General features: G+C 45.8%; 1 protein-coding gene across 2 annotated transcripts in view; it reads right to left on the reverse strand.

Moving 5' to 3' along the window:
* Positions 1 to 1,655: 1,655 nt before the first annotated feature.
* NPHP1 (nephronophthisis 1 (juvenile)) overlaps positions 1,656 to 26,437 on the reverse strand; it is a 103,823-nt gene continuing 79,041 nt past the window's right edge. For both annotated transcript variants that reach the window (XM_014541309.1, XM_014541308.1), the window contains 5 exons: positions 17,481 to 17,580; positions 10,771 to 10,883; positions 10,276 to 10,349; positions 3,717 to 3,761; positions 1,656 to 2,092 (listed from right to left, as the gene is read on the reverse strand). In XM_014541309.1, coding sequence (XP_014396795.1) covers positions 1,820 to 2,092; positions 3,717 to 3,761; positions 10,276 to 10,349; positions 10,771 to 10,883; positions 17,481 to 17,580 — 605 coding nt within the window. In that variant the 3' untranslated portion in view covers positions 1,656 to 1,819. The remainder of the gene's footprint in view (positions 2,093 to 3,716; positions 3,762 to 10,275; positions 10,350 to 10,770; positions 10,884 to 17,480; positions 17,581 to 26,437) is intronic.

Raw genomic sequence — 26,437 nt, forward strand, 5'->3', positions numbered from 1 at the left:
CCCCCCCCACACACACACACACACAGGGCTGCCTCTAGACTCTCTAGAGGAAGGACTCATGGAAGGTCACCCAGAGACGCCGACCTGGGAAGGGCTCGCAGAGCTGGGCGCCTGTCCTGCTTCCCCAAGGCGGCCTCTTGGAAAGGACAAAGTTCTGCAAAGTAATCTTTGCTGGCAAAGCCAGACACACGAACAGGTTAAGGTCCAGCCGCCTCCAGAGCCGGAAAAAAGGCTACAAGACACAGGACCAGATCCTGAGGTTGAGCTGCGTCCACAGTGACTCCTTCTGGCATTGCGGCCGCAGACCCGGCTCCCTTCAGCCTGAGCCGCAGGAGTTGCAGCTCTGAGCCCTTCCCTCCTGGAGGCACAGCCCTTCCTCGGCCCTCACTCCCAACCCGAGGGAGCTGCGGGCGGGAGGGGGGACGTGGACAGGGAGGCACCGTGGACGGGAAGGGGAGGGACCGTGGACGGGGAGGAATGCCCACTGTCGTGCGTGGCCGCCTACTCTGCGCAGGCCCAGTGCTAGGACATCGCAGGCCATAGCGCTGCTGGGTTTAATGTCACCGCAACCACGAAAAGGCGATGACGGGCCCTGCAGTCGGGCACCTTCCCTCTGGCTCCTTCCTCCATTCCTTCGCGGTTCCTCTGTGGAATCCGTCCACCTGGGGCGCTGAGAGGACGGGGAGCCTGTCCCGGCCACCACCCCCCTCCCCCTTCCCCGGCCTGGCGGTGTGCTAGGGCATCAGATGCTCCGGGCACAAGCCCAACAGGGGAGCGAGCAGCTCAGACGCCCCTGCGCAGGAAGCGGTGCTGCCATTGTGAGGGAGCAACCCCACCCGCCAGGGCACAGCCGGCTGGACCTCTCTGGCCCCCTCCGACGTTCACTGCAGAGGAAGCTGAGCGGGCCACATACGGGCCTCCTGTGCGCCTGCGGACAGACAGCCTCAGCCGGGACTCCCAGCTCGTCCCTTACAAGCAGGCCCCAGGGGCCTCGGGTTTGGGCTCAGACCTGTTCCGCTGCCCTCTGTGGTGCCTTCTACACCTCAGCTGGCTCCTGTGAGCTCTGCCTGCCTCACACCTGAGACCATGAAACCATGAGGACAGAGGCTGTACCTGCTCTTTGGCACATGCGTCCCCTCCGTCCCAGCACCGACCCATGGACAGGACATGGCCGGGAGGTTGGGGGGAGTGGGCCCCTCCTTTACAGTTCCAAATCCCTGCTCTGACAGCTGGGCTGGCTCACTCCCCAATACCTGAACTTTGTTTTTTGAAGGAGCACCTATTAAATGGACATGAAAAGACACAACTAGCTCCTTTCTTACATCTAATTAGGATAAATCACATTCAGATATTAGACTGAGAGAAATGGTTAACAACACAACTTTCTCAAATAGGTTGTGCTGATTTCCCCTTCATTTCACAACATCAATTCTATTAGCAATAATCATACATTTCTATATTCTAGACACTAGACTCTTACAAGACATATGACCTGGACATATCTCCTGCCATCCCCTGGGTTGTATAGTCACTTTCTTGAATAATCATAATTCAGCTTTTGTTAAAAATCTTGCTTTTATACACATCTATAAATACAGTCAACTTATATTTGTTAGTTGGTTTTTGAAGAAATTTAAAATTAGATATAACAGTACTCCTTATAAAAACTTATTTATTAAAAGATTCACATGACCAGATGGGTATTTCTTATAGAATGTGGTCCACACAAGGACGAGTAAAGCTAAGTTCCACGGGACGATTACTTCTGGCTGTACTTTATCGGGCAGCATGGTGGGCCTGGAGGGCCGCGGGCCACCAGTCAGGCTGCTTTCTGTCTCATCTCACCCAGGAAGTCGTAGGTCTGCTCTGAAATGTCGAAAGGTTCATGGACACCCTCTGGTGACAGCAGAGCTGGGAGGGCGCCCTGGTTTTCTCGGTTTTGCTTCAGGAAGTCCGCGATGACTTTCCACCGCGCGGCCTCGGTCTCTTCTTCTGCCCACCTGAACGGGGGCAGGAGTGTGGAGTGGAGAAGGGGCACTGCACAGTCGTGGTAAACTAGGCGAAAAGCAGTCTTCAGGAACTCTGTGTCTCTCTGGGAAAACACCACAAGTAACTGTGAGTGGATCCGCATCATTAAGCGTTAGATTCTATGAACTCTGTTGACTAAAAGCCATTGCAGATGGGCGGAGGTGCACAGTGCCTGGTGGGTCGGTCAGTGGCTCTGCACCAGGGACGCAGCAGGAAGCAGCCCCTCAGTGGAAAGGAGTCACCGAGTCACGTGGAGCAGAGGGGCTGCAGGCGACTCCTCGAGACCGGGGCTCTGCTAAGGCCACTGAGGGTCTCACTTCCCACCAAGGAGAATGGGCGCTGAAGTCTAATTCTGGTGACAAGGGTGTGGGTCCAAGTAAATACAACGAAAGCACACCGTGAAGCCAGCTGTGCCCCTTAGTCCCATCACAGCACATCCGACGATTTCGTGTACAAGGGAAGGGCCACAAGCATGAAACCCAGAGAAAGGGCCCCAGCAGTAAGGACCCGCTGTTGGACTCTCCCCATCACGAGAGGACTGCAATGTAGACACTGCCATTCGGCCCCACCGGACAGGCTGAGTGGGAATCACAGGGCAGGGCACTCGGAAGGTGGAGGCATCCACACGCTGTGGAGTCTGCACAGAAATGCGCCCTCCAAGCACACCCTGTGCGCAGGGCAGTTTCCACAGGCCAACACCTTGCCCATGGCTTCACCAGAATAGCATTAAGCCTCCACTTCTAGCCCTGCCCGTGACTCAGGGGTTGAGTGTCAACCCGTGAACCAGGAGGTCACAGTTCGATTCTCAGCCAGGCACATGCCTGGGTTTTGAGCTCATTCCCCAGTGTGGGACATGCAGGAGGCTGCCAATGGATGATTCTCTTATTGTTTCTCTCTCTCTCTCTCCCCCTCTCCCTTCCTCTCTGAAGTCAATAAAAAAATATAATTTTTAAACTGCCAATTCTGGCAAAGGTCAAATAAGGATACAATATGGGTACTTTTTTTAATGTTTAGGGTTTTTAGTTTGTAGATAACTAAGGCTTTAGAAGTCCAAACACCATGGCCCATGGGTCCATGTAGCCCCTGCTACTTTTTATAAACAAAGTTTTATAGAAACAGCCACGCTCAGATGTTACAATGGCAAAGCTGAGTCACTGTGACAGAGAACACAGGGCCCGCAAAGCCAAAAGTACCGACCATGTGGCCCTTCCCAGGACCGTCTATTGGACCCTGGAGTGGAGCAGTCAGGGTGTTGCTCACTGACGGGGATGGTGCTGCTGGTGTGTGATGACCACGCTTCTGTGGCACCGGGCACACCTGCGTTTTCCAATGTCTGACATGGCTCAGCCGATTTTCCTTTTCCTTCTCCTTACCTGTTATACACTTTGAGAGCAGGAGGAATTTTTTAAAAATAAGAGAAATCTGATAGTCAACTGGGAGCTTTGATTTAAAATCTCCCCTCAACTAAATGACACTCGGTGACCTGAAATGACTCTCAATCCAGCGTCGGTTCACATTAGGAATCGGCACCCAGACACTCCTGGAACGTGTCTTTACATCCGTAATGACACCATTTAAGAGAGTGAGAGGGGTATGACTATGGCTATTTTAGCTAAAAAAAGAGCCCATGTTAGAATGTGGGAGCAGTGACACTGCGGATATTAAGTGCATGTGGAAAAACACATTACCTTTTCCGATCTTTTTAATGTACTTTCTTTTTCAGCCCACGAACTCTGAAAAGGAAACAAATGATATATTAATCTGAGGGTTCGCAAGTCTTTGCCTGCAAGTTCACTGTAATTAAGCTGGTGGACGGGGTTTGGAACCCTGTCAGGACCGCCACCGTAAGAACGTCTGAGGGCGCCTGCTTCTAACCAGGAGCCAGACCGGCCAGGCGGGGAGGGACGCCCCAGAAGCCCGTGCTTCTTACACGTTAAACTAATTTACGATCAGAATCAGTGAAGCGCGAACACACACATTCAAACTGCACAGACACAGCACCTGAACAATAAAACACGAGCAAGCTTTGCAGGTTAGTCAGTAGAGACATAGAAACTGCCGATACCACACTTGTCTACAGTTCTGTCTGCCTGGAAGATGACGATGGTCACGGGACACAAATGCAGTACAGCCTTGCAAGTCAATATTTCCACCTGTCCACGAGGCTTCACCAACGCTCCTTTACAGAAATAAAAACCCAGAGTTCAGGGAGCCCCCACAGAAGTCGGGATCGAAGCCTCTGGTGCCAGCTCTGCACACTGTACCCGAGGGGGTGCCCAGGCTCTAGCTGCTCGCTCCTGGGCCTCACGTGGTGCCTGTTGGCAGGTACCCTCCCGCTGGCGCCTCAGTTCATGGTTTCCGTGGATGCATCGACCTTCCCCAATGGGGAGGCCCTGGGGTGAACATGACATGTGGCACCAAGAGAAGAGTCTCCACGAAACAAAGAAGTTCCTCACCGAGACCACAGAGGTGCGCCCCCCCCCCCTCTGCAGGGCCCTCGCTGGCAGGAGCCACCCCCAGATGCTCACAGTTCCTCCTGGAAGAACTGCCTTAGGGGCTGTGCTCCTCCACTGCTGACGGCTATGCCTGGGGCCAGAGAGTTTGAAGAGGACCCTTGGAGGCCAGAGCGCGTCACTAACCAGACCAGGAGCCATCATCATCATCAAAGCGCCAACAACAAACTGAACTTGGCTAAGTTAACAGTAAGAGGCTCACACGTCACAAACTCTGTAAGGAATCTGACTTAACACGAATGGCACTTAGCAACTTTAGACTCATCGGCCGGTGTATGACCTTTGTAATGTATTGCTGGACCTGGTTTGCTAATATTTTGTTGAGGAATTTAGCATCAGTATTCATCAGGCATATTGGCCTATAATTTTATTTCTTTGTAGTGTCTTTATCTGGCTTTGGAATTAGGATAATGCTGGCCTCGTAAGATGAGCTTGTCTTTTCCCCTTGAATTTTTGGGTTATAGTTTGAGAAGGATAGGTATCAGTTCTTTGAATGTTTGGGAAAAGTCACCTATGAAGCCATCCCGTCCAGAACTTTTGTTTGCTGAGAGTTTTTTTGTTTGTTTGTTTGTTTTACTGCTTCAATTTCATTAGTTGGTATTGGTCTATTCAGGTTTTCTGATTCTTCCTAATTCAGTTTTGGAAGATTGTATGTCTCTAGGAATTTATCCATTTCGCCCAGGTTGACCAATTTGTTGGTATATAGTTGTTCATAGTATTTTCTTATAGTCCTTTGTATTTATGTAATGTCAGTTGTTACTTCTCTTTCATTTGGATTTATTTGGGTCCTCTCTCTTTTTTTCTTGATGAATCTGGTTAAAGGTTTGTCAACCTTGTTTATCTTTTCAAAGAATCAGCTCCTGGTTTCATTAATCTTTTGTATTTTTTTTTTTTTTTAGTCTCTATGTGATTTATTTCCACTCTGATCATTATTATTTCCTTCCTTCTACTTACTCTGGGCTTTGTTTGTTGTTCTTTTTCTAGCTCTTTAAAAGATAGGGTTAAATTGTTTGAGATTTTTCTTGTTTCTTGGGGTAGGCCTTAATGCTGAGCTTTCCTCTCAGGACTGCTTTCACTGTGTCCCATAGATTTGGGGTTGTTGTGTGCTCATTTTAATTTGATTCCAGGTAATTTTTTATTTCTTCCCTGATCTCACTGTTAACCCAGTCATTGTTTAATAACATGCTATTTAGCCTACATGTGTTTGAATGTTTTTCAGTTTTGTTATTGTAATTAATTTCTAGTTTCATACCACTGTGATCTGAGAAGATGCTTGATATGATTTCAATCTTCTTGAACTTGTAGAGACTTATTTTGTGTCCTAACATGTGATCTTTGAGAATGTTGCATGGGTACTTGAGAAGAATATATATTCTGCTGCTTTTGGAATAAAATGTTCAGTAAATATCCATTAAATCAACCTGACCCAGTGTGCTGTTTCCTTGTTGTTATATTTTTGTCTAGAAGATCCATCCATTGATGATAATGGGGGTGTTTAAAATCCCCTACTATGACTGTATTGCTGTCAATCTCTCCCTTAATGTTCACCAAGATTTTCTTTACATATTTAGGTGCTCCTATTTTAGGTGCACATGTTTACAAGGATTATATTCTCTTGTTGGATCAATCCCCTTAGTATTATGTAGTAATCTTCTTTGTCTCTTGTTATTACCTTGTTTGGAAGTATATTTTGTCAAATATAAATATTGCTACACAAGCTTTTTTTTTCCCTTTCCATTTGCATGGAATAATTTTTTCCCATCCTTTCACGTTCAGTTATGTGACTATATTGTTCTGAGGTGGGTCTCCTATAGACTGCATATACATGGGTCATGTTTTCTTATCCATTTTCAGCTACCCGTGTCTTTTGGAGCATTTAATCTGTTTACATTGAAGGTTATTATTGATAAGCATTTATTTATTGCATTTTATACTTTATACTTATGTTCCTCTCTATATATATTTCTTCTTCTTACAGTAGGCCCTTTAACATTTCTTACAATACTGGTTTAATGGTAATGAATTCCTTTAGCATTTTTTTTTCTGGGAAGCTCCTTATTTCACCTTCAATTTTAAATGATAGACTTGCTGGATATAATAATCTTGGTTGCAGGTCCCTGCTTTTCACCACTTTGAATATTTCATGCCAATCTCTCATGGCCTGATGTGTTTCTGTTGAGAAATCAGCTGACAGCCTTATGGGAACTCACTTGTAGGTAACTGTCTCTCTCTTGATGCCTTTTTTTTTCTTTTCTGTCTCTTGATGCCTTTAAGATTCTGTCTTTGTCTTTAACCTTTGCCACTTTAATTATAACATGTCTTGGTTTGGGTCTCTTTGGGTTTCCTGAATTTGATGGGGACTCTCTTTGTTTCCTGAACTTGTACAATTTTTTCCTCCACCAGGTTAAGTTTTCAGCCATCATTTCTTCAAACATTATTTCTTGTCTATTCCTTGCTCTCTCTCTTCTCCTTCTGGTACCCCTATAATGTGGATGTTGTTATGCTTGATGCTGTTCCTGAGGTCCTTTAGACTGTCCTCATTTTTTTAAATTCTTTTTTTTTCTTTTCTTTTTTTTTTCTTATGCTCTGCTTGGGTGCTTACTGTTATCTTGTCCTCTAAATCGGTGATTTAATCCTCTGCTTTATCTAATATGCTATGGATTCCTTCTAGTGTATTCTTCATTTGAGATATTCTATTCTTCATTTCCAAATGGTTCTTTTTTTATGGTTTCTATGTCCTTTTTATTGCTTATTATCTCTTTAAGTTCTGAGATCATCCATTCTCCCCCTAAGGTCCTTGAGCATCCTTATAACCATTGTTTTAAATTCTGCTTCTGGTATTTTGGTTGCTTCCATTTCATTTAATTCTTTCTCTGGGGATTTATCTTGTTTTTTCATTTGGGGCCTATTTATTTATCTCCCCATTTTGTCTCTGTGCATTAGGTAGATCTGCTATGATTGCCAAACTTGTTATGATGGCTTTATGATGATGGTGTCTCATTGTGCTTAATGGCACAATCTTCCAGATTACCTGAGCTCCTTGCTCCAGAAATGCTTTGGGGGTTTTTTGTGGGCTATGTACACCCTCCTGTTGTAGTTGAGTCTTGAGTGCTGTTGGCCCTTTTGTAGATAGAGTTAATCTTTCAGCCTGGCTGACTACACAAGATGTTGTGTATGAGACACTGTTCAGGGGCTGCCCCTTGAGGCAGAGTTGTTTCTAGGAGGGCCTGGTGCTTGCTATAATTCCCCTTTGGGTGTGCAGCTTGTGTGGCTACTAGGGTCGAGCTCTGGTCTGATCTGCAGCCCACCACTGGCTGAGTTGGTTCTGGGTCCACTTGGGTGGAGTTCAGGTACAGGTCACTGTCAGATGTTGTGTGTAACTGACTGTAGGCAACCTGTCTGGAGCTACCACTCTGTTCACTATTTGTAGCTGCATCTACTGGACCTGGGTGTGTGGAGGAGGGGTCAATTTCTATATAATGATCGGCTTCCTCCGGGTTAGAGCTGGTGGCAGATCTGTAAAAGGACCAAGGCTCTCTGAGGTCCACCTCCACCTGTCAGCTACTCTGGCTCACCCTAAAGTTGCCTGGTCTTCCTCCAGAGCCTGCCAAAAAATGACTGTTGAGTGGGCCCAACAGGGTGGCGACAAACGACATCCCCTTCCACAGGTTGCAAGCTCAGTAGGGTGGGATAACTGGGGTTGGGAGGACAGGGCTAATGGGTCCCTACTTGGATCATGTGGTCAGGCACTCAATGAGGAAAAAGTGGCCCCTACTCCAGAGCCAAACCACTAAGTCTCTGTCTGAGTCTCCAACTCTAATTCCCCCTGGAGGAGCTCACTGCAGGTTCAGGTTCAGTGCAGCCAGCCGTCCTCTCTGCAGGAGCAAGCTAAGCTGCCTCAGGTTCAGGCAGACATATCAAAGGAGTCTTCCATGGGGATGATGCCAGCACAGCCCACAGGATGGAGCTAAGCACTTTGCCCCAGCCCCAGACAATAGCCTCCAAGGGGCTTACACTTTTAATGTCCCAGCTCTGAGCTACTCTCCCTTCCCCTTACAGAACTGAGCCCAATGGGATGGGGTATCCAGAACTTTGCAGGGCTGATCCCAACAGTCTCCCAGTGGGGGGTGGGAGGGTGCCCTGAAGTCTATAGGAGAGGGGACAGGCACATCTTCCCCTTCCTGGGTAGCAGAGACTGAAATCACTAGAGATAGGAGTAGCCACACACCCCAGCATCTGCCTGTCTGGTTCCTGGACAAAAGTTTCCCCAAGAGACTGGTCTGAAAGTCCCAACTCTGCATAGCACTCTGGTCCCCCTGCACCACTGAACTCAGCAGGCCTGCTAAGTGATTCAACAAGTGGGGAAGGGGCACTGGCTATGTGCTCAAGGTGGTGAGACCAGCATTCTTCCAAAAGTCACACAGTTTAGTCACTGTCTGAATCTTCACCAAAAGCCTTCATAGAAAAAGAGGGCCCCAAAAGTTACTGCTGGGTACAGCCAGCAGATCCCTCCATAAGACCCAAGCATGGCAGAGTGGTCTCACTAGCAGTGGGAGACCAGGTGGTGCACTCCCAGGCTGCTGCTGTTAACAATAGGATTGCTCATCCCTGTGAAGGTGGCATCTGGGTCTTTCAGGTAGACTGAAGACCCACTGATTTTCACCACCAGATGCTATGTGGGTTCCTGTTCCCATCTCTGCTGCTCTGTGTTCTCTCTACATGGGGTTGAGACGCCATGATACTGGGGGGAGGAAGTTTTGTAGCCACAATATCCCTCCAGCTTCTCAGCCACTGCCACACCTGGGTGTGGGGGCCAGCCCTTTCCACGTCTCCACTCTTCTTGCCAGTCTCTAAGTGGCTTCTTCTATAAATCCTTGGTATAATATTTCAGTTTAGCTAGCCTTCAGTTGGTTATTCAGGTTGACTGCTCTATAATTTACCTATAAACCCAGTTTGGGGTGGGAAGCAGATGAGTGTAGTTTCCATCTACTCTGTAGCCATCTTGGGATCTATCCTGTAATGTCTTTCACTCCCATCTCAGCATGTCAAAACCGGACTTGGCCCCAGCGTGTACTAGGTCCATCTCACCCAGGAGCTCTTTAATGGAACAGTCCTTGGTCCTCCTTTGCTGCCTTATTAAGTCTCCAAGGACCTGGGTCATGCTTCCCCTGTGGCACCTGCCATGGTATCTGAACATCTGCCTTGTGGGCATACAGGTCTTCTAATGTTTGCTGACCCTGTTATGATAAGTTGAACTTTATAAAATTGACATTTTGAAGGTCAAAAATGGCTGAAAATTGAAGAATTCATGTGGTTCAACCAGCTGCTATTTCATGCAGCAGACAGTATATGTTGAATTAAATAAAAAATGATATGTGTGCCCTGACTCTCCCCTGAGAACTCAGTTCATGTATATAACAAACTATTTTGGATTTTTGCTCTTAGGCCACAATTAGTGGCCATCTTAAGTTAAGGAACAAAAAACAAATAAGAGATTGCAACAGTGTACATAGCATGCCCTTCACCTGCTTATTGGGTGCTGGGAAGCCTAGAAAAGTAACACTCATGCTAAGAAAGGAAGGATGAGCCCAAGTCAGCTAAAAAGTGGACACAGATCAGGAGATGTCATCCAAATAGGGGGCAAAAAAAAAAAAGAATAGGTGTCAGAATGCACTAATGTTGTGTGTTTAATTGCTTTCGGAACCCACCAGACTCCCATCATGATACTACCCACCCTGAGCGCATCCATCACGTCAGGCTGCTCCAAGAGCTTGGGGAAGGTGGCCAGTACGGGATTACTGATCAAATCTGAAATACAAAGACCAAAAAGGATTTACACAAACTTTATCCAACATGTTTTACTGCAACAGACATAACATATTAGAATCACTGTGTCTCAAGATTTGTTGACAACACATTCTAACACTTTAACCTCTAGGAGCTCAAAGCTGTCCCCTCAACCCCCATCCCCCCTATATACACAACGTAGAGGGTTCTGGAATGAGTCTTGTACCACATAAACAGAGCTTTTAGGAGGGGAGTGAAGTGGCTCTGAACAGAATAAGACTAGAAACTTGTGTTCTCCTTTCTGTGTTTTTTTCCAACCTCACTTTTCTCATGACCATGGTCTCACCTTTGGAAGCAGAAGATACAGGCTGACATAGGTTACATTTACTCAAAGCATGATGATGCATTACTGTACAAAAGGAAATTACAAAGACCCCCTTACCAGCACTTTGCATGCTCAACCTGTCTTTTAGGAGTACATCTCCAAGAATTTGGCGATAAAATATCAACAAATGAATGTAGGACATGCTTCCAATTAATGTTTCCGGCAGTAAACTATTAAAGAAGAAAAGAAATGTATTCATTAAACAATATCTTACACTCCAACCTACAATGTTTTTTAAATGTGTGTAGTACTTTAATGAACTATCCCAAGTTTTGTTTCATCATTGGGAAAAATGCAACAATTATATGGGAAATTCCCACTCCAAGTGGGTCACGTTAAACTTCAGATAATTTACATTTTTATGTGTACACTTTCAAGTCTCCACCCTGTGCTGCCATAGCTATGCTTCTATTTTAGCTATACACCCATGTTAAATGTCAAATTTTTAAAAAGCCATGAGCCCTAGCCAGTTTTGCTCAGTGGATAGAGTGTCGGCCTGCAGACTGAAGGGTCCCAGGTTCGATTCCGGTCAAGGGCACATGCCCAGATTTCGGGCTTGATCCCCAGTGGGGGGGTGTGCAGGAGACAACCAATCAATGATTCTCTCTCATCATTATTGTTTCTATCTATCTCTCCTTCTCCCTTCTTCTCTGAAATCAATTTTTTTTTAAAAAGGCATGATTATATGTTTTGGAAATAGAGACTAGTCAGATACATGTTTTAACAAAGCCATGTGGCCATCCCACCTGATGTGATGAATGCAGAAGAAATGTGAGCTGACTGTTCACAGTACTGGGTGGAACATGGGAGAGTGTAGCAGACCTGGACTGAATTCTGACTTTGCTACTTCCTAGCTATGTAACTTCGGGCTAATTAATTATTCTCCTTGTGTTTTGGTTTCCTCGTTTGTAGAATACAGATAGCAATACCTGAATTTCAGAAGGCTAATAAAAAGATTAAAATGAGGTAAGTGTGGAGTGTTCAATGCAATGCATGGTACACATTAAGGGTTCAAAAACAAAATAAATTTCAACATTAAAGTTAAATTATTATCAGTTTAAAATAGATTCTTATAACTATGTAATCCCCATAGTATCCACAAAGAAAAAAATCTATAGAATGCACACAAAAAGAAATGAAAAGGAGTAAGTGTATCACTACAAAAAAAATCAATTAAACACAAGAGAAGGACCCCTAGCTGGTTTAACTCAGTGGATAGAGCACTGGCCTGCAGACTGAAGGGTCCCAGGTTCGATTCCAGCCAAGGGCATATGCCCTGGTTTCGAGCTCAATCCCCAGTAAGGGGCATGTAGGAGGCAGCTGATCAATGATTTTCTCTCATCATTGATATTTCTCTCTCCCTCTCCCTCCCTCTCTTTAATCAATAAAAATGTATTAATAAACAAACAAACACAACAGAAGGTAAGAAGGGAGGAAATGAGGGACAATACAAATCTGAGACATACAGAAAATCAGTAACAAAATGGAAATAGTAAGTCCTCTCCTATCAGTAATTATTATAAATTAGAGACCTGGTGCATAAAAATTTGTGCACTGGCGGGGGGGGGGGGGGGGGAGTCCCTCAGCCCAGCCTACGCCCATTTGCAGTCCAGGACCCTGTGGGGGATGTCCACCTGTCAATTTAGGCCCACTCCCCGGGAGGATCAGGCCTAAGCTTGCAGTCAGACATCCTTCTGGCAGCCAGGGAGCCCTCGGGGGATGTCCGACTAAAGGCTTAGGCCCCCAAGGGAGCTGTGATGAGGAAGCTGGGGTGACAGAGGAGCCATGCTGTCCCGCCCCGCTGCCCTGGGTCGGGTCGCACACAGGGTGCCCGGGCAGGCAGTTAAACTCAGAGCATGATTTAAAATGACAAAAGCGAACCCAACAAACTGCAGATTTCAACTCCTCACATCCATAAGGGACACACTCAAAAAGCAGAATCAGGTTCGGAGGAAGCCGGAGCCGGACCCGGCTGGGCCGGCAATATGGAACCGCTGTACCAGCAAACGCACAAGCAGGTCCACCAGATCCAGTCTCACATGGGACGCCAGGAGACGGCAGACAAGCAATCTGTGCACTTAGTAGAAAACAAAATCCAAGCAAGCATACCAGATATTCAGCCAGCTAGAACGCCTGGAGATTCTGTCCAGCAAGGAACCGCCCAACAAAAGACAGAATGCCAAACTTCATGTTGACCAGTTAAAGTATGATGTCCAGCACCTGCAGACTGCTCTCAGAAACTTCCAGCATCGGCGATACACAAGGGAGCAGCAGGAGAGACAGCGAGAGGAGCTTCTGTCTCGCACCTTCACCCCCAATGTGGAATGTGGTGCCCCCTGCAAGGATGCGACGGCCCCTGGGAAGCCGGTGGAACCGCGTGAGCCACCCAGACGGCTTCATTGACAGCCCACAAACCAGTGCGCAGCCCCACGCACAACTATCACCCGAAGGGCAAGAGGGGCGAGAGCAGCTGTAATGTTGCTTTCTCCTCACTTTTGATAGCGAAATCCTCATTTTAAACATAAGAGGACACATTATTTTAAAAAGCCATTACGTGTCTCCGTACCCTTTCTGAGTAGAGCATGAACAAGTCGTGAGAGACTTTTCTGAACACAGGGACACGTCGCGGATGGAAACAGCTACATTTTTCATGTGTATGACCTTTGACCCGGCAACAAAAAGCGTACACCTATGGATGAGGACAGTGGGGGGTAAGGGCAGAGGGTGGGGTGGGAACTGGGTGGAGGGGAGCTATGGGGGGAAAAGGGGGGAGCAACTGTAATAATCTGAACAATAAAGATTTATTTTAAAAAATAAAATAAAATAAAATTAAATAAAATAAAATGACAAAAGCAACCACTCAGAGAGGTAGGCCAAGTTCTCATTCATTACACTGCTTCTTGACAATCTGCAACCACAAAAAGGTCATGCAGGGACAGTCAGGGGATGCCCTAGTCATGTCCCCATGCCATGCTCCCCCTCCACCCATCCAGCGTGCGCCTCTGTGGAAAGGCCCTTTCCTGACGTCTTCACAGAGCACATCTCCAATCCTTCAAACCCCATTTCAAATGCCCCTTGGTCTTACCAGCTATCTTACATAGCTTCACTTAGATGAATGTTATGACACACTGCATCAGCTACCTGGCATTACATTTGCATTTATCTATACACTAGAGGTCCGGTGCACAGATTCTTGCACTGGTGGGGTCCCTTGGCCTGGTCTGCAGGGATTGGGTCAAAATTGGCTCTCAAACATCCCCTGATGGGTCCCGGATTGCAAGAGGACAGTCCTCAGGTGACGCACCCGGGAATCGGAATTGGGATCCCTCCTCTCTGGTTCCAGGTGCGTCACCCAAGAACCGCAGCTGCCAAGTCACTGCAGCTCAGCAGCTCCTGCGTTGAGCATCTGCCCCCTGGTGGTCAGGGCACATCAAAGCTACCAATCAGACAGTTGGACGGTTACTTAGGCTTTTATATATATAGATATAATCATAAGATTAGCCAACTATTAGAGCTCACACTGCTTAATTGTGTGTACTATAAATACTTGCTAAGTGTTTTATATGTTTTTTTCATTAAACTTCATTACAACTTATGGAATTGATATTTCTACTGTGTCCTTTATAAAGATGTAGACATTGAGACCCCAAGAAAGATGATTCTATGATTTTTTCTAAGAGGTTCCTGAGTTTGAAATTGACAGACCTGGATTCTACTAGTATAAAAGCTCCCTGCAGAAAATGCAAAACAAAAACCATGAGATACCACTGCTTACTTATTAAAATAGCTAAAACAAACAAAAAGGCTGAGAATACCAAGTGTTGTCAAGAATATGGGGCAAGTGAGCCCTAGCCGGTTTGGCTCAGTGCATAGAGCCTCAGCCTGTGGACTGAAGGGTCCTGGGTTCAATTCTGGTCAAGGGCACATGCCCAGGTTGTGGGCTCAATCCCCAGTAGGAGACAGGCAAGATGCAGCCGATCAGTGATTCTCTCTCATTATTGATGTTTCTATCTGTCTCTCCCTCTCCCTTCCTCTCTGAAATCAATAAAAATGTATTTTTTTAAAAGAATATGGGGCAACTGAAATGCTGATACACTGCTGGTGAGAATGTAAAATAGTGTAGTCACTTGGGAAATAGCTTGGCAGCTTCTTATAAAATAAACAAACACCAGATGCCCCAGCAACCCCATTCCTAAGTGTCAGTACCCATCAGAAATAACAGTACATTTACACATAAAAAAAATTCATATACAAATATTTAGAGGAAGTTTTATCCATAATAGGCCAAAATTAGAAACAACCCAGATGTCCATCAACTAACTCATGGGTAAACACACTATGATACATCCAGCCAATGGAATACCGGAACACCTAGCTTTATTGTGCTTTGAAAATATTGTGTTGTGTGTATTTTTAATTTTTACTGACTTTTTTTAAGAGAGGAGGGGAGAGAAAGAGAGAGATGGACAGAAATATCAATGTGAGAGAGAAACATCAATTGATGGCCTCCCATAAGCATCCTAACTGGAGATCAAATCCACAACCTGAATATGTGCCCTGAACTGGAATCAGATGCAGCACCTATTGGCGCATGGGATAATGCTCTAACCAAGTCACTCTAGCCAAAGCGATACTGCATTTTTTACAAATTGAAAATCTGGCCCTGGCTGGTAGGGCTCAGTTGGTTAGGTTTCATCCCATGCACTGAAGGGTTGCTAATTCGATTCCAAGTTGGGGTACATGCCCAGGTTGCAGGCTCAATCCCCAGGGGTAGAGAGAATTCAGGAGGCAACCAATCTATGTTCCATTCTCACATCAATGTTTTTCTCTGTCCCTCTCCCTCTCCCTTCCTCTCTCTCTAAAAATCAATTAAAAATCTTATATTTAAAAAAAAAAAAAAAGCCCTGGCTGGTCTAGCTGGTTTGGCTCAGTGGATAGAGCAGCATGTGGACTGAAGGGTCCTGGGTTCAATTCCGGTCAAGGGCACATGCCGGGTTGTGGGCTCGATCCCCAGTGTGGGGCGTACAGGAGGCAGCCAATCAATGATTCTCTCTCATCGTTGATGTTTCTATCTCTCCCTTTCCTTTCCTCTTTAAAATCAAATCTATATATATTTAAATCTTATAAAAAGAAAAAAAATTGAAAATTTGTGGCAACCCTCAGTTGAGCAAGTCTACTGGCCTTTTTTCCAACAAGCTCAGATAATGGTTAGCATTTTTAAATTGAGGTATATACATTGGTGTTTTTTTTTACACATAATGCTATTGAACACTTAATAACTAAAGTATGGTGTAAACATAACTTTTATATACAATGGGAAGCCAAAAATTCATGTAACTTGCTTTATTGCGATATGTACCTTATTGCAGTGATCTGGAGCTGATCCCACAATATCTCCTGTACTGTTTGAAACAAAAAAGAACAAACTACTAACACAGGCATCAGCATGAATGAATTTTAGAAGCACTATGCTGAGTGAAAACCAGACTCACAAGCCTACATACTATATGATCTGATGTATAGTATAGGGAAAGGCAAAGCTGTTGGGAAGGAAAACAGAGGAGTGATTGCCTGGGGCTGGGGCTGGGGCTGGGCATTGAGGACAAAGACAAAGCCGCAGAGGTAACTCTTTAGAGTGATGGACACATTCTCTATCTTGACTGTACTGATAGTTACATGACTGCATACATTTGTTAAAACTCAAAGAACGGTAAACTAAAAGGAGTAAACTAAATTATATCTCAACAAACTTAACATTTTAAAAAGTTCTCTTTAGATAGACTCATGGGTCAGTAAGCCCACTTAATAGTTCTCTACTCTATTTTTGACCAAATCTGTCCTTTGTGCTAACTAGTAAGTAGAAGAGTAATCTAATCTGAACTTGTTATTCCATTTCCCTGATCTTTGGCAAACAAGTTACTCTCTCTATATATATACAAAACCCTAATATGCAAATAGACCAAACGGCGGAACAACCGAACAACCGGTCACTATGATGTGCGCTGACCACTAGGGGGCACATGCAGAACATGGCAGGCATTGGCAGCAGGCAGCAGAGCGTGGAACATGGCGGGCATTGGCCGCAGCGGGATGGTGAAGCAGGTGAGCGGGGGCGCCAGACCAAGGCAGGATGCCGGTTGCTGTCATCGGGGCGAGCCTCTGGTGGTTACTGAAAATTCTTTGCTCCCGCACACTGCAGTTCCAGTGGGCACTTGCACCTGCTGCCGGCTCCTGCTACCGGCACCAGAGCCACTACTCACATCCACTGCAGGCGCCTGGCGCCGGCCCCAATCACTTGGCACTGTCAGCAGGTGTGAGCAGTGGCTGCTGGCCCCAATCATCCCTCAGGGCTTCTCCACCTCCTCCTGCTCCTGATAGGCGATTGGGGCAGCAGCCGCCGCTCACGCCTGCTGACAGCACTGGCCCCAATCGTACCAGCTGCTGGTGCTAGCCCCAATACTCCTCCTGCTCCTGAGGGGCAATGAGGGCCAGCAGCCACTGCTCACACCTGCTGCTGGCAACGGCCCACTTGCACTCGCAGCTGGCGCCAGAGCCACCGCTCACACCCACTGCTGGTGCCCAGCACCAGCCCCAATCGCTCTGCGCCAAGTTCCTTTCAAGGTGCATGAATTCGTGCACTGGGCCCCTAGTGAGGAAATATTAACCAACAACAGATGACCAAGCAGGAGGGAAGCTGAGAGTAGAGATGGTCTACACATGTTGAGTGACCCGAGCTCCCAAACAGAAACCACAGAAGGCATACCAACCTTAGTAGGTCTCTTGATCTTCTGTTCAAAGACCTCAGTTTTACTAGAAGCTGCGGCTGCCTCCTCATCATCATCATCTGATGGAAAACACTCCCTTGTGCTTAAAAAAATTAATAAATGTTACAACTTTAAGTGCTTGGGACAGTGCGTATAACACACATGGTATTTTGCTATAACACAACAAAGTCTTTTCACCACCAGTGCCTGCCCCTGACAGCTGCATTGTTGTGGCTGATTTACAAAGAAAAAAAGGAGTTTAAAAAGCATGTCTGGGGAGTGACATTAGAGGAATGGCAGTATGAGAGATCCCCTTGGCCTCTCCCCCTGAAACTTGTTAACAAGTTTATCAACTATATAACTCAACAAAGGATTCCATGCTCAATATAGAAGCATGCCTGAGAGACCCATGCATTGAATCATCTAAAGGTGGGCAACCAGGAGCAAATGGGGAGGCAAGAAAGGAAGAGAGCTCACACGGCCACAGATGCAGCCCTGCAGCTGGGAGCTGGCTGCTAGCTCAGCCCCAGAGAGAGGAGGAAACAGGTATTTCCATGGGCCAGGAAGAACAGAGTCTCGGTGGCTCTCCAGCAGGGCAAGTGGCGCGAACAGCAGCTGAGCCAGCTGAGAGGCTGGGGTAAGGACACAGTGCCTGGGTTCTGTCGTGACTGTCTGCTGTTGGACAGTTAGTGTTCTAGGCAAAGATGGAGCCACAGAGGCCCATCACCCCCTTGGACTCCCAAAACTCACTTCCCATTGCCCTTGGTGTCAGGTTAAGGAGCACATTATCTGTAAACTGAGAGATATTGCAGCAGAATCCCTGTTTCCTCCAGTGATTGATCCCTATTTGGAGGGGGCGGGGGGGACACCATTGAGGTCCGGGGATCACCATTATGGTGAGGGCAAAACAAAGCCCACCCCCAAGCAGCACAGCTGTAATGTCTGATCGGAGCTATGGAGGGCAGCTCTGGGACGTCACAGAGCTAAAAATGTTGTGATTCAGCATCACCTACTAGAAAACAGTAGAAAGACCTGTTCAAATAAAGATGCTAGAGAAGGGCCAATATAATACATAGATGCCTAGACAAAGGAGACCAGCAAATACCATGAATAACCGTGGAAACAAGGAAGCCCAGAAAAAAATCAAAAATCTCCATAAAGCAAGCTGGAACACATGGAAATATATAAATGACAAAGAATTCAAGATTGCAGTTCTGAAAATACTCAACAAGATGTGAGAAAATATAGACAGGCAATCTAATACACTCAAAAAACAAATTAATGAACAAAATGAGTACTGTACCAAAGAATCTAAAGCGTTAAAAAAAGAACCAATCAGAAATCCTAGAAATGAAGCATGCAACTAAGGAGATTAGGAGTAAACTACTGAATATAGGAAACAGAACTGACCAGATGGAGAAAAGAATTAGTGATATCAATATAGGAATCTAGAAATGATGCATAGGGAAGAAGAGAGAGACCCGAGCATTTAAAAAAATGAAATAGCTCTATAAGAACTATCTGACTCCATCAGAAAAAGCAATCCTACATAATAAAAGCCAAATATGCTAAGTGTCCGGTCGGCCAGTTGGCCGTTCAACCAATCAAAGCGTACTATGCTAATGATATGCTAAGGCTGCTCAACTGCTCACTATGACATGCACTGACCACCAGGGGGAAGACGCTCCGACCAGTAGGTGAGCTTGCTGCTGGGGTCTAGCCAATCAGGACTGAGCAAGATGGGCCGGACACTCCCTGGAGCCCTCCCGCGGTCCCTCCCTGGCTGTCCAACCTCCCACGTCCCTCCCCGGCCCCAATCGTGCACCAGTGGGGTCCCTCAGCCTGGCCTGCACCCTCTCAAAATCCAGGACCCCTCGAGGGATGTCAGAGAGCCAGTTTCAGCCCAATCCCACAGGCCAGGCTGAGGGACCCCAGTGGTGCACAAATTCATGCACCGGGCCTCTAGTATAATAATAATAATAGGCATACCAGAAGAAGAAGAAAGGGATAAGGAAACAGAGAGCCTATTTAAACAAACAATGGATAAGAACTTCCCACACCTATGGAAAGAACTAGATCCTCAAATCCAATAAGCAAACAGAACACCTAGTTACCTCAGTCCAAAGAGGCCCTCTCCAAGGCACATTGTATTAAAATTGTAAAAATGAATGACAAAAAAAATTCTCAAAGCAGCCAGGGAAAAGAAGAAAGTTATCTGCAAAAGAAAACCCATCAGATTATCATCGGACTTCTCACAAAAACTCTACAGGCCAGAAGAAAGTGGAACCAAATATTCAAATGACTGAAAGAGAGAAATTCTCAGCAAAAGAATAATATATCCAGCAAAGTTATCCTTTAAATATGAAGGAGAAATAAAGATGTTCCCAGATATACAGAAGCTGAGGGAATTTATCACCAGAAAACCACCATTGCAAGAAATACTTAAGGGAATTATTCTACTTAAAACAAAGAGCATAAGGTCACAACACTATGAGTATGATCACCAAACAACTTACAGCATAAATAGGAATAATTTGTTATAACAAAAACATAAAAGAGGAGAGGAGTGAAGGTCTGAACTGGCAAAGGAGGATGGAGATTAGATGCACTCAAAAGAGAAAAAACTACAGTACATATGCAACTTTATTTTTCATAAACCTGATGGTAACCACACACAAAACCCCCAAAATTAAGACACATCGCTTAAAAAAGAGAAAGCAGAAGAAAGAAGTGTAGAATACCACCAAACAAAACAAGAGACAAACACACAAAGGAAAAGAACTACTGAAGGCACAGAGCTACAAGAAAACAAAAGATAAAATGACTATAGGAAATCCTCTTACATCAATAATTATACTAAACTAGAGGCCCAGTACACGAAATTCCTGCACTGATAGGGTCCCTAGTGGCTGCCAGCTGCCAGCCGGGTACTCCCTCCCTTCCCCCGGCCGCCTGCCGCTGCCACCAGCCAGGGCCTCTCTCCCTTCCCCCTGCCGCCTGCCGCTGCCACTGGGCAGAGCCTCCCTCCCTTCCCCCGGTCGGCCCTGCCCCCTGGTCGAACTCCCGGACAACCTCCTGGTCAATGGGACAATTTGCATACTATGCTTTTATTATATAGGATGTAAATTATCTGGATTCACCAATAAAGAGGTACAGAGTAGCAGAGTGGATCAAAAAACAAAACCCAACCATATGCTGCCTACAAGAGACACATCTAAGCTGCAGGGACAAAGGTAGATTCAAAGTAAAAGGGTGCAAAATGATTCTCCAAGCAAAAAACATCCACAGAAAAGCAGGTGTAGCCATACTTTATCTGACAAAATAGAATTCAAGTTAACAAGAGACAAAGATGGACACTTTATAATGATAAAGGGGACACTACATCAAGAGAACATAATACTTCTTAATATATATGCATCTGATCAGGGAGCAATGAAATATATAAAGCAACTAAAATTAGAACTAAAGGGAGAAAGAAATCAAAACATAATCATAGTTGAGGACCTTAATATTCCATTCGCAGCTCTGGATATATCATTCAAATAGAAAATAAAGAAACATGGATCTTTAATAACACACTAGACCAAATAGACATAATTGACATTTATAGAGCTTTTCATCCCAGAACATCAGACTATACATTCTTCTCCAGTGCACATGGAGCATTCTCAAGGATAGACAGTATGTTGGGTCACAAAACTAGCCTCAACAAATTCAAGATTGAAATTATATTCTCTGACCACAATGCCTTAAAATTAGAAATCAGCTGGAAAAAGGAAGTAAAGAAACCCACAACTATGTGGAGATTAAACAACATACTACTAAAAAATGACTGGGCTAAAGAAGAAATAAATAAAAACATACAAAGAACTCATGAAATTCAACACCAAACAAACAACCCAATTAAAAAATGGGCAGAGGACCTGAACAGACACCTCTCCCAAAAAGACATACAAATGGCCAACAGCTATATGAAGAGATGTTCAACCTCACTAGCAATTAAGGAAATGCAAATCAAAACTACAATGAGATACCACCTCTCACCTGTTAGAATAGCTATTATCAACAAGACAAGTAATAAATGTTGGAGAGGTTGAGGAGAAAAGGGAACTCTCATTCACTGTTGATGAGAATGTAGACTGGTAGAACCACTATGAAAAACAGTCTGGCAATTCCTCAAAAAATTAAGAATAGAGCTACCATATGACCCAGCAATACCTCTCCTGGGTCTATATACCTGAAAAACTCAAAAACATATATTCACAAAGATATATGCACTCCTAAGTTCATTGCAGCTGTATTCCCAGTGGCTGAGACATGGAGACAACCCAAGTGTACTGCATAAAGGACTGGATAAAGAAATTGTACACACCCAGTCAGCGTGGCTCAGTGGTTGAGCATCGACCTATGAACTCAGAGGTCACGATTCAATTCCCTGTCATGGCACATGCCCAGGTTGTGGACTTGATCCCCAGTTGGGGGTGTGCAAGAGACAGCCGATCAATGATTCTCTCTCATCATTGATGTTTCTATCTCTCTCTCTCTCTCTCTCTCTCTCTCTCTCTCTCCATTCCTCTCTAAAATCAATAAAAAAAATATATTGGGGAAAAAAAGATGTGGTACAACCCAGCCAGCATGGCTCAGTGGTTTAGCATCAACCTATGAACCAGGAGGTCACAGTTCGATTCCCGGTCAGGGCACAAGCCCGGGTTGGGGGCTCCATCCCCATGGGGGGGCATGCAGGAGGCAGCCGATCAATGATTCTCTCTCATCATTGACGTTATTATCTCTCCCTCTCCCTTCCTCTCTGAAATCAATAAAGATATACAGTGGGGCCTTGACTTACGAGTGTCCCGACTAACGAGTTTTTTGAGATACCAGCTGTCTCTCAGCCGATTATTTTTTGCAAGTTGATAGAGTAATTTGAGTTAACGAGCTCCTTAACGAGCTCAGTCTCGGAACGAATTAAACTCGTAAGTCAAGGCCCCACTGTATTTAAAAAAAAAGATATGGGACATATACACAATGGAATACTTACTACTCAGCCATAAGAAAGCACAAAATACAGTAGGGCCTTGACGGCGAGTGTCCCAACTAACGAGTTTTTCGAGATACGAGCTGTCTCTCAGCCAACTTTTTGCTTTGAGTTGCGAGCTAAAATTCGGGTTACGAGCCAGCTTCAGATACCCCACCGCTAGTTGGCGCAGCAAATGTCACAGTGAATGCCACATCAGCCCAGCATCGTGTCTCACTCGTTCACAATTGATTTGACATACGAGTAATTTGAGTTACGAGCTCCGTCACGGAACGAATTAAACTCTTAAGTCAATGCCCCTCTGTACTACCATTTGCAATAACATGGATGAACCTTGAGAATACTGTATTATGCTATGTGAAATAAGTCAGGCAGAAAAAGCTAAGAACTATATGATTTTACTCATATGCAGGATATAAAACTGAAACTCGTGGACACAAACAGCAGTGTGGTGGTTGCCAGAGGGAAGGTGTGGGGGTGAAGGAGGCCTAATATATGGTGATGGAAGATGATTTGACTTTCGGTGGTGAGTACACAGTGCAATGTACAGATCTTGTGCCATAGAAATCTACACGTGAAATCTATGTGATTTATTAACCAATGTCATCCCAATAAATTTAATTTTTAAAATAAAAAGCATGTTGCCCTAGCCAGTTTGGCTCAGTGGAAAGAGCATTGGCCTATGGACCAAAGGGTCCCAGGTTCGATTCCAATCAAGGGCATGTACCTTGTTGCATCCTCCTCCCCAGTCTGGGCCCTAGTTGGGGCTCATGCAGAAGGCAACCAATTGATGTGGTTCTCTCACATCAATGTTTCTCTCTGTCTTTCCCTCTCTCTGCCACTCTCCCTAAAAATCAATGGAAAAATATCCTCAGGTGAGAATTAACAACAACAAAAAAGTATATCTAGCCCGGCCAGCGTGGCTCAGTGGTTGAGTATAGACCTATGAACCAGGAGGTCACGGTTTGATTCCCAGTCAGGGCACATGTCCGGGTTACGGGCTCGACCCCCAGTAGGGGATGTGCAGGAAGCAGCTGATCAATTAATTTCTCTCATCATTGATGTTTCTATCTATCTCTCCCTCTCTCAAATCAATAAAAATATCTATTTTTTTTAAAAAAGCATGTCAACCCACGTGCATCCCAGACCTCAAACACCTTCCGCTTCTAAGAAGAGAGACTGGTACTGCTGGGGCAACAGCAGTGTCCTGAGCTGTGAAACAAGGAGGGGGAGGTCTCAGGAGCCAAGGTGAAGTTCCAACGCTGTCAGGCTCGGAGCTGCACGAGGCAAGGATCACCCCTGTCTGACTCTCCATGCCATTGCCTACTGCAGGGCCTGGCCAGGGAGCATACTGGAAGGTGCTCGATATTTCTGGAGGGCAATCTGACACATACAACACAACTGCACGTCTACACCCTTGGACTAGCAATAGACAATCTCTGGATTAGCCTGTTTATGAATTTAGCCGAGTGTTCAATGAGAAGGAGCAAATGCAGGCTCCTCACACTTCCTCATTTCCCACAGTAGAGTCTCAGGTGTGCTAGCAAGAAAATAAGCACTCTGGAAAGAACCAAGACGGCAGCATAGGTAAACACCTGTACTTGCTGCCTCCCGCAACCACATCAAAATTACAGCTAAAATACAGGACAACTATCACCCGGAACCACAGGAAAGCTGGCTGAGTGGAAGTACTACAACAGAGGTAAAGAGACTGGTAGGAGGTGTGGAGGCACAAAACGGGCTGGTCTGGCACCCGGGTGTGCTGCTTTTTTAATCAGGAGGGAGATAGCCTCTGCAGAGGCTGCCTGGAGGAGCGAGGGATTCCAGCCCCACACCAGACCCCCAGCCCAGGGTCCCAGAGCTGGGGAAGAAGTCCCTACAGGCTGTAAGCACTATGGACTGTAAAAACCCGTGCGGATTGGAGCTGAGTGACACACAGGCTGCTGGAGACCCAGCTGCTCCTCTTAAAAGGCCGGCACCATGAACTGAATTTACAAGCTCCCACTTCCTCAGGTGAGGCTCTGGGGGACCTAGACACAAACGGGGAGAAACTGGACTGTCATCGGAGCAGGACCTCAGGGCAGCTTTCTTCCAGACAGAGGTGCTCGAAGCAGTCATGTTCCTGTGCTGGGACCTCCTCGGTGCAGGGCTGACTGGCAGCCATTTCTGTTTACTCCACCCTGGAGATTCCCTGAGACCCCACTCCACCCAATTTACAATCCCACCCAAGCTGTGATAGCTACTTTTGCATATGAATGGACTGTCCTTTCTCAGGCAAAAACTCTGTTAAACAAGTTACAGCTGGGTCAGGGAGCTGCAAACCTATCAATAAAAGGCCCAAAAAACCAGCACCAGCAGCAGCCTGCCTTGCTTCACAGCTGGGCCTCATCTGGGCACTTACAAACCTAATAGAAAGAGGAGGAATCTGCCCTAGCTGGTTTGGCTCAGTGGATAAAGTGTCGGCCTGCGGACTAAAGGGTCCTGGGTTCAATTCTGGTCAGGGGCATGTACGTTGGTTGTGGGCACATCCCCAGTAGGGGGTGTGCAGGAGGCAGCTGATCAATGTTTCTCTCTCATCGATGTTTCTAACTCTCTGCCCCTCTCCCTTCCTCTCTGCAAAAAGTCAAGTGCAGGAGGCAGCTGATCAATATTTCTCTCTCATCGATGTTTCTAACTCTCTGCCCCTCTCCCTTCCTCTCTGCAAAAAGTCAATAAAATATATATTTTTTAAAAAAGGAAAGGAAGAGGAGGAATCTGCAGATCTCTCTGTAGCTCCTGCTGGTGGCCCCAGGCAGTGGTTGACTTTGCACCTCCCTGGAGAACCAAGAGCCAGTGTACCAGTGGTCAGTGTGAGACCATACCAGATTACAACTCTTCACATCCATAAGCAACACACTCAAGGGGCAGACTCAGTGAGCACCAAAGCCCCACTGAAGTCCTGCTCCATCAGGTGTCTCCTGCACAGCAACTCTCTCACTGTAGTCACAGCTGGTTCCCACAGCCAATTGGCCTGGAGGTCAGTTCCTCCCAGTGATACCAATAGCAATCAAGGCTCAACTACAATGAAACTGTGCACACAGCCCAGAAAGGGATGCACCAAGAGTGTCCACCTCAGGTGAATGGGCAGGCTGAGCCACTGGGCCCTATAGGACACCTACCACACAAGGCCACTCTATCACCTCAAGGAGACTTAGCAGCTACCCAATACATAGAAACAAACACAAGGAAGCAGCCATAATGTGGAGATAAAGAAAGATGTCACAAATGAAAGAAATGGGGGAAAGCAAACTACTGGATATAGAGTTCAAAACCACATTATAAGGTTACTCAAGAATCTTCTAGAAACCTCCGAGGAACTTAGTGAGACTTTCAGATCTTAGAATGCCAAAAAAAAATGGAAAAGGACAAGTCAGAAATTAAGCATACACTGACTGAAATAAAGAATAATATATAGGGATTCAACAGTAGACTAGAGCAGTGGTCGGCAAACTGCGGCTCAGCAAACCACGGCTCGCGAGCCACATGTGGCTCTTTGGCCCCTTGAGTGTGGCTCTTCCACAAAATACCGGCTCTTCCACAAAATGCTGACTGCTGCGCATGGGCCACGAAGTTTCAATCGAACTGTACGTGTGCGCCTGCACGTGGTATTTTGTGGAAGAGCCATACTCAAGGGACCAAAGAGCCGCATGTGGCTCGCAAGTCGCGGTTTGCTGACCACGGGACTAGAGGATCCCAAGAATCAAATCAATGTTTTGAAATATGAGGAAGCAAAAACACCAACCAGAAGAGCAAAAAGAAAAAGAATCCAAAAATATGAAGATAGTGTAAGGAGCCTCTGGGACAACTTCAAGCGTACCAACATCCGAATTATAGGGGTGCCAGAAGAAGAGAGAGAGCAAGATATTGAAAACCTATTTGAAGAAAT

This window comes from Myotis brandtii, unplaced genomic scaffold (assembly GCF_000412655.1).
Source record: "Myotis brandtii unplaced genomic scaffold, ASM41265v1 scaffold2664, whole genome shotgun sequence".
NCBI lineage: Eukaryota > Metazoa > Chordata > Mammalia > Chiroptera > Vespertilionidae > Myotis > Myotis brandtii.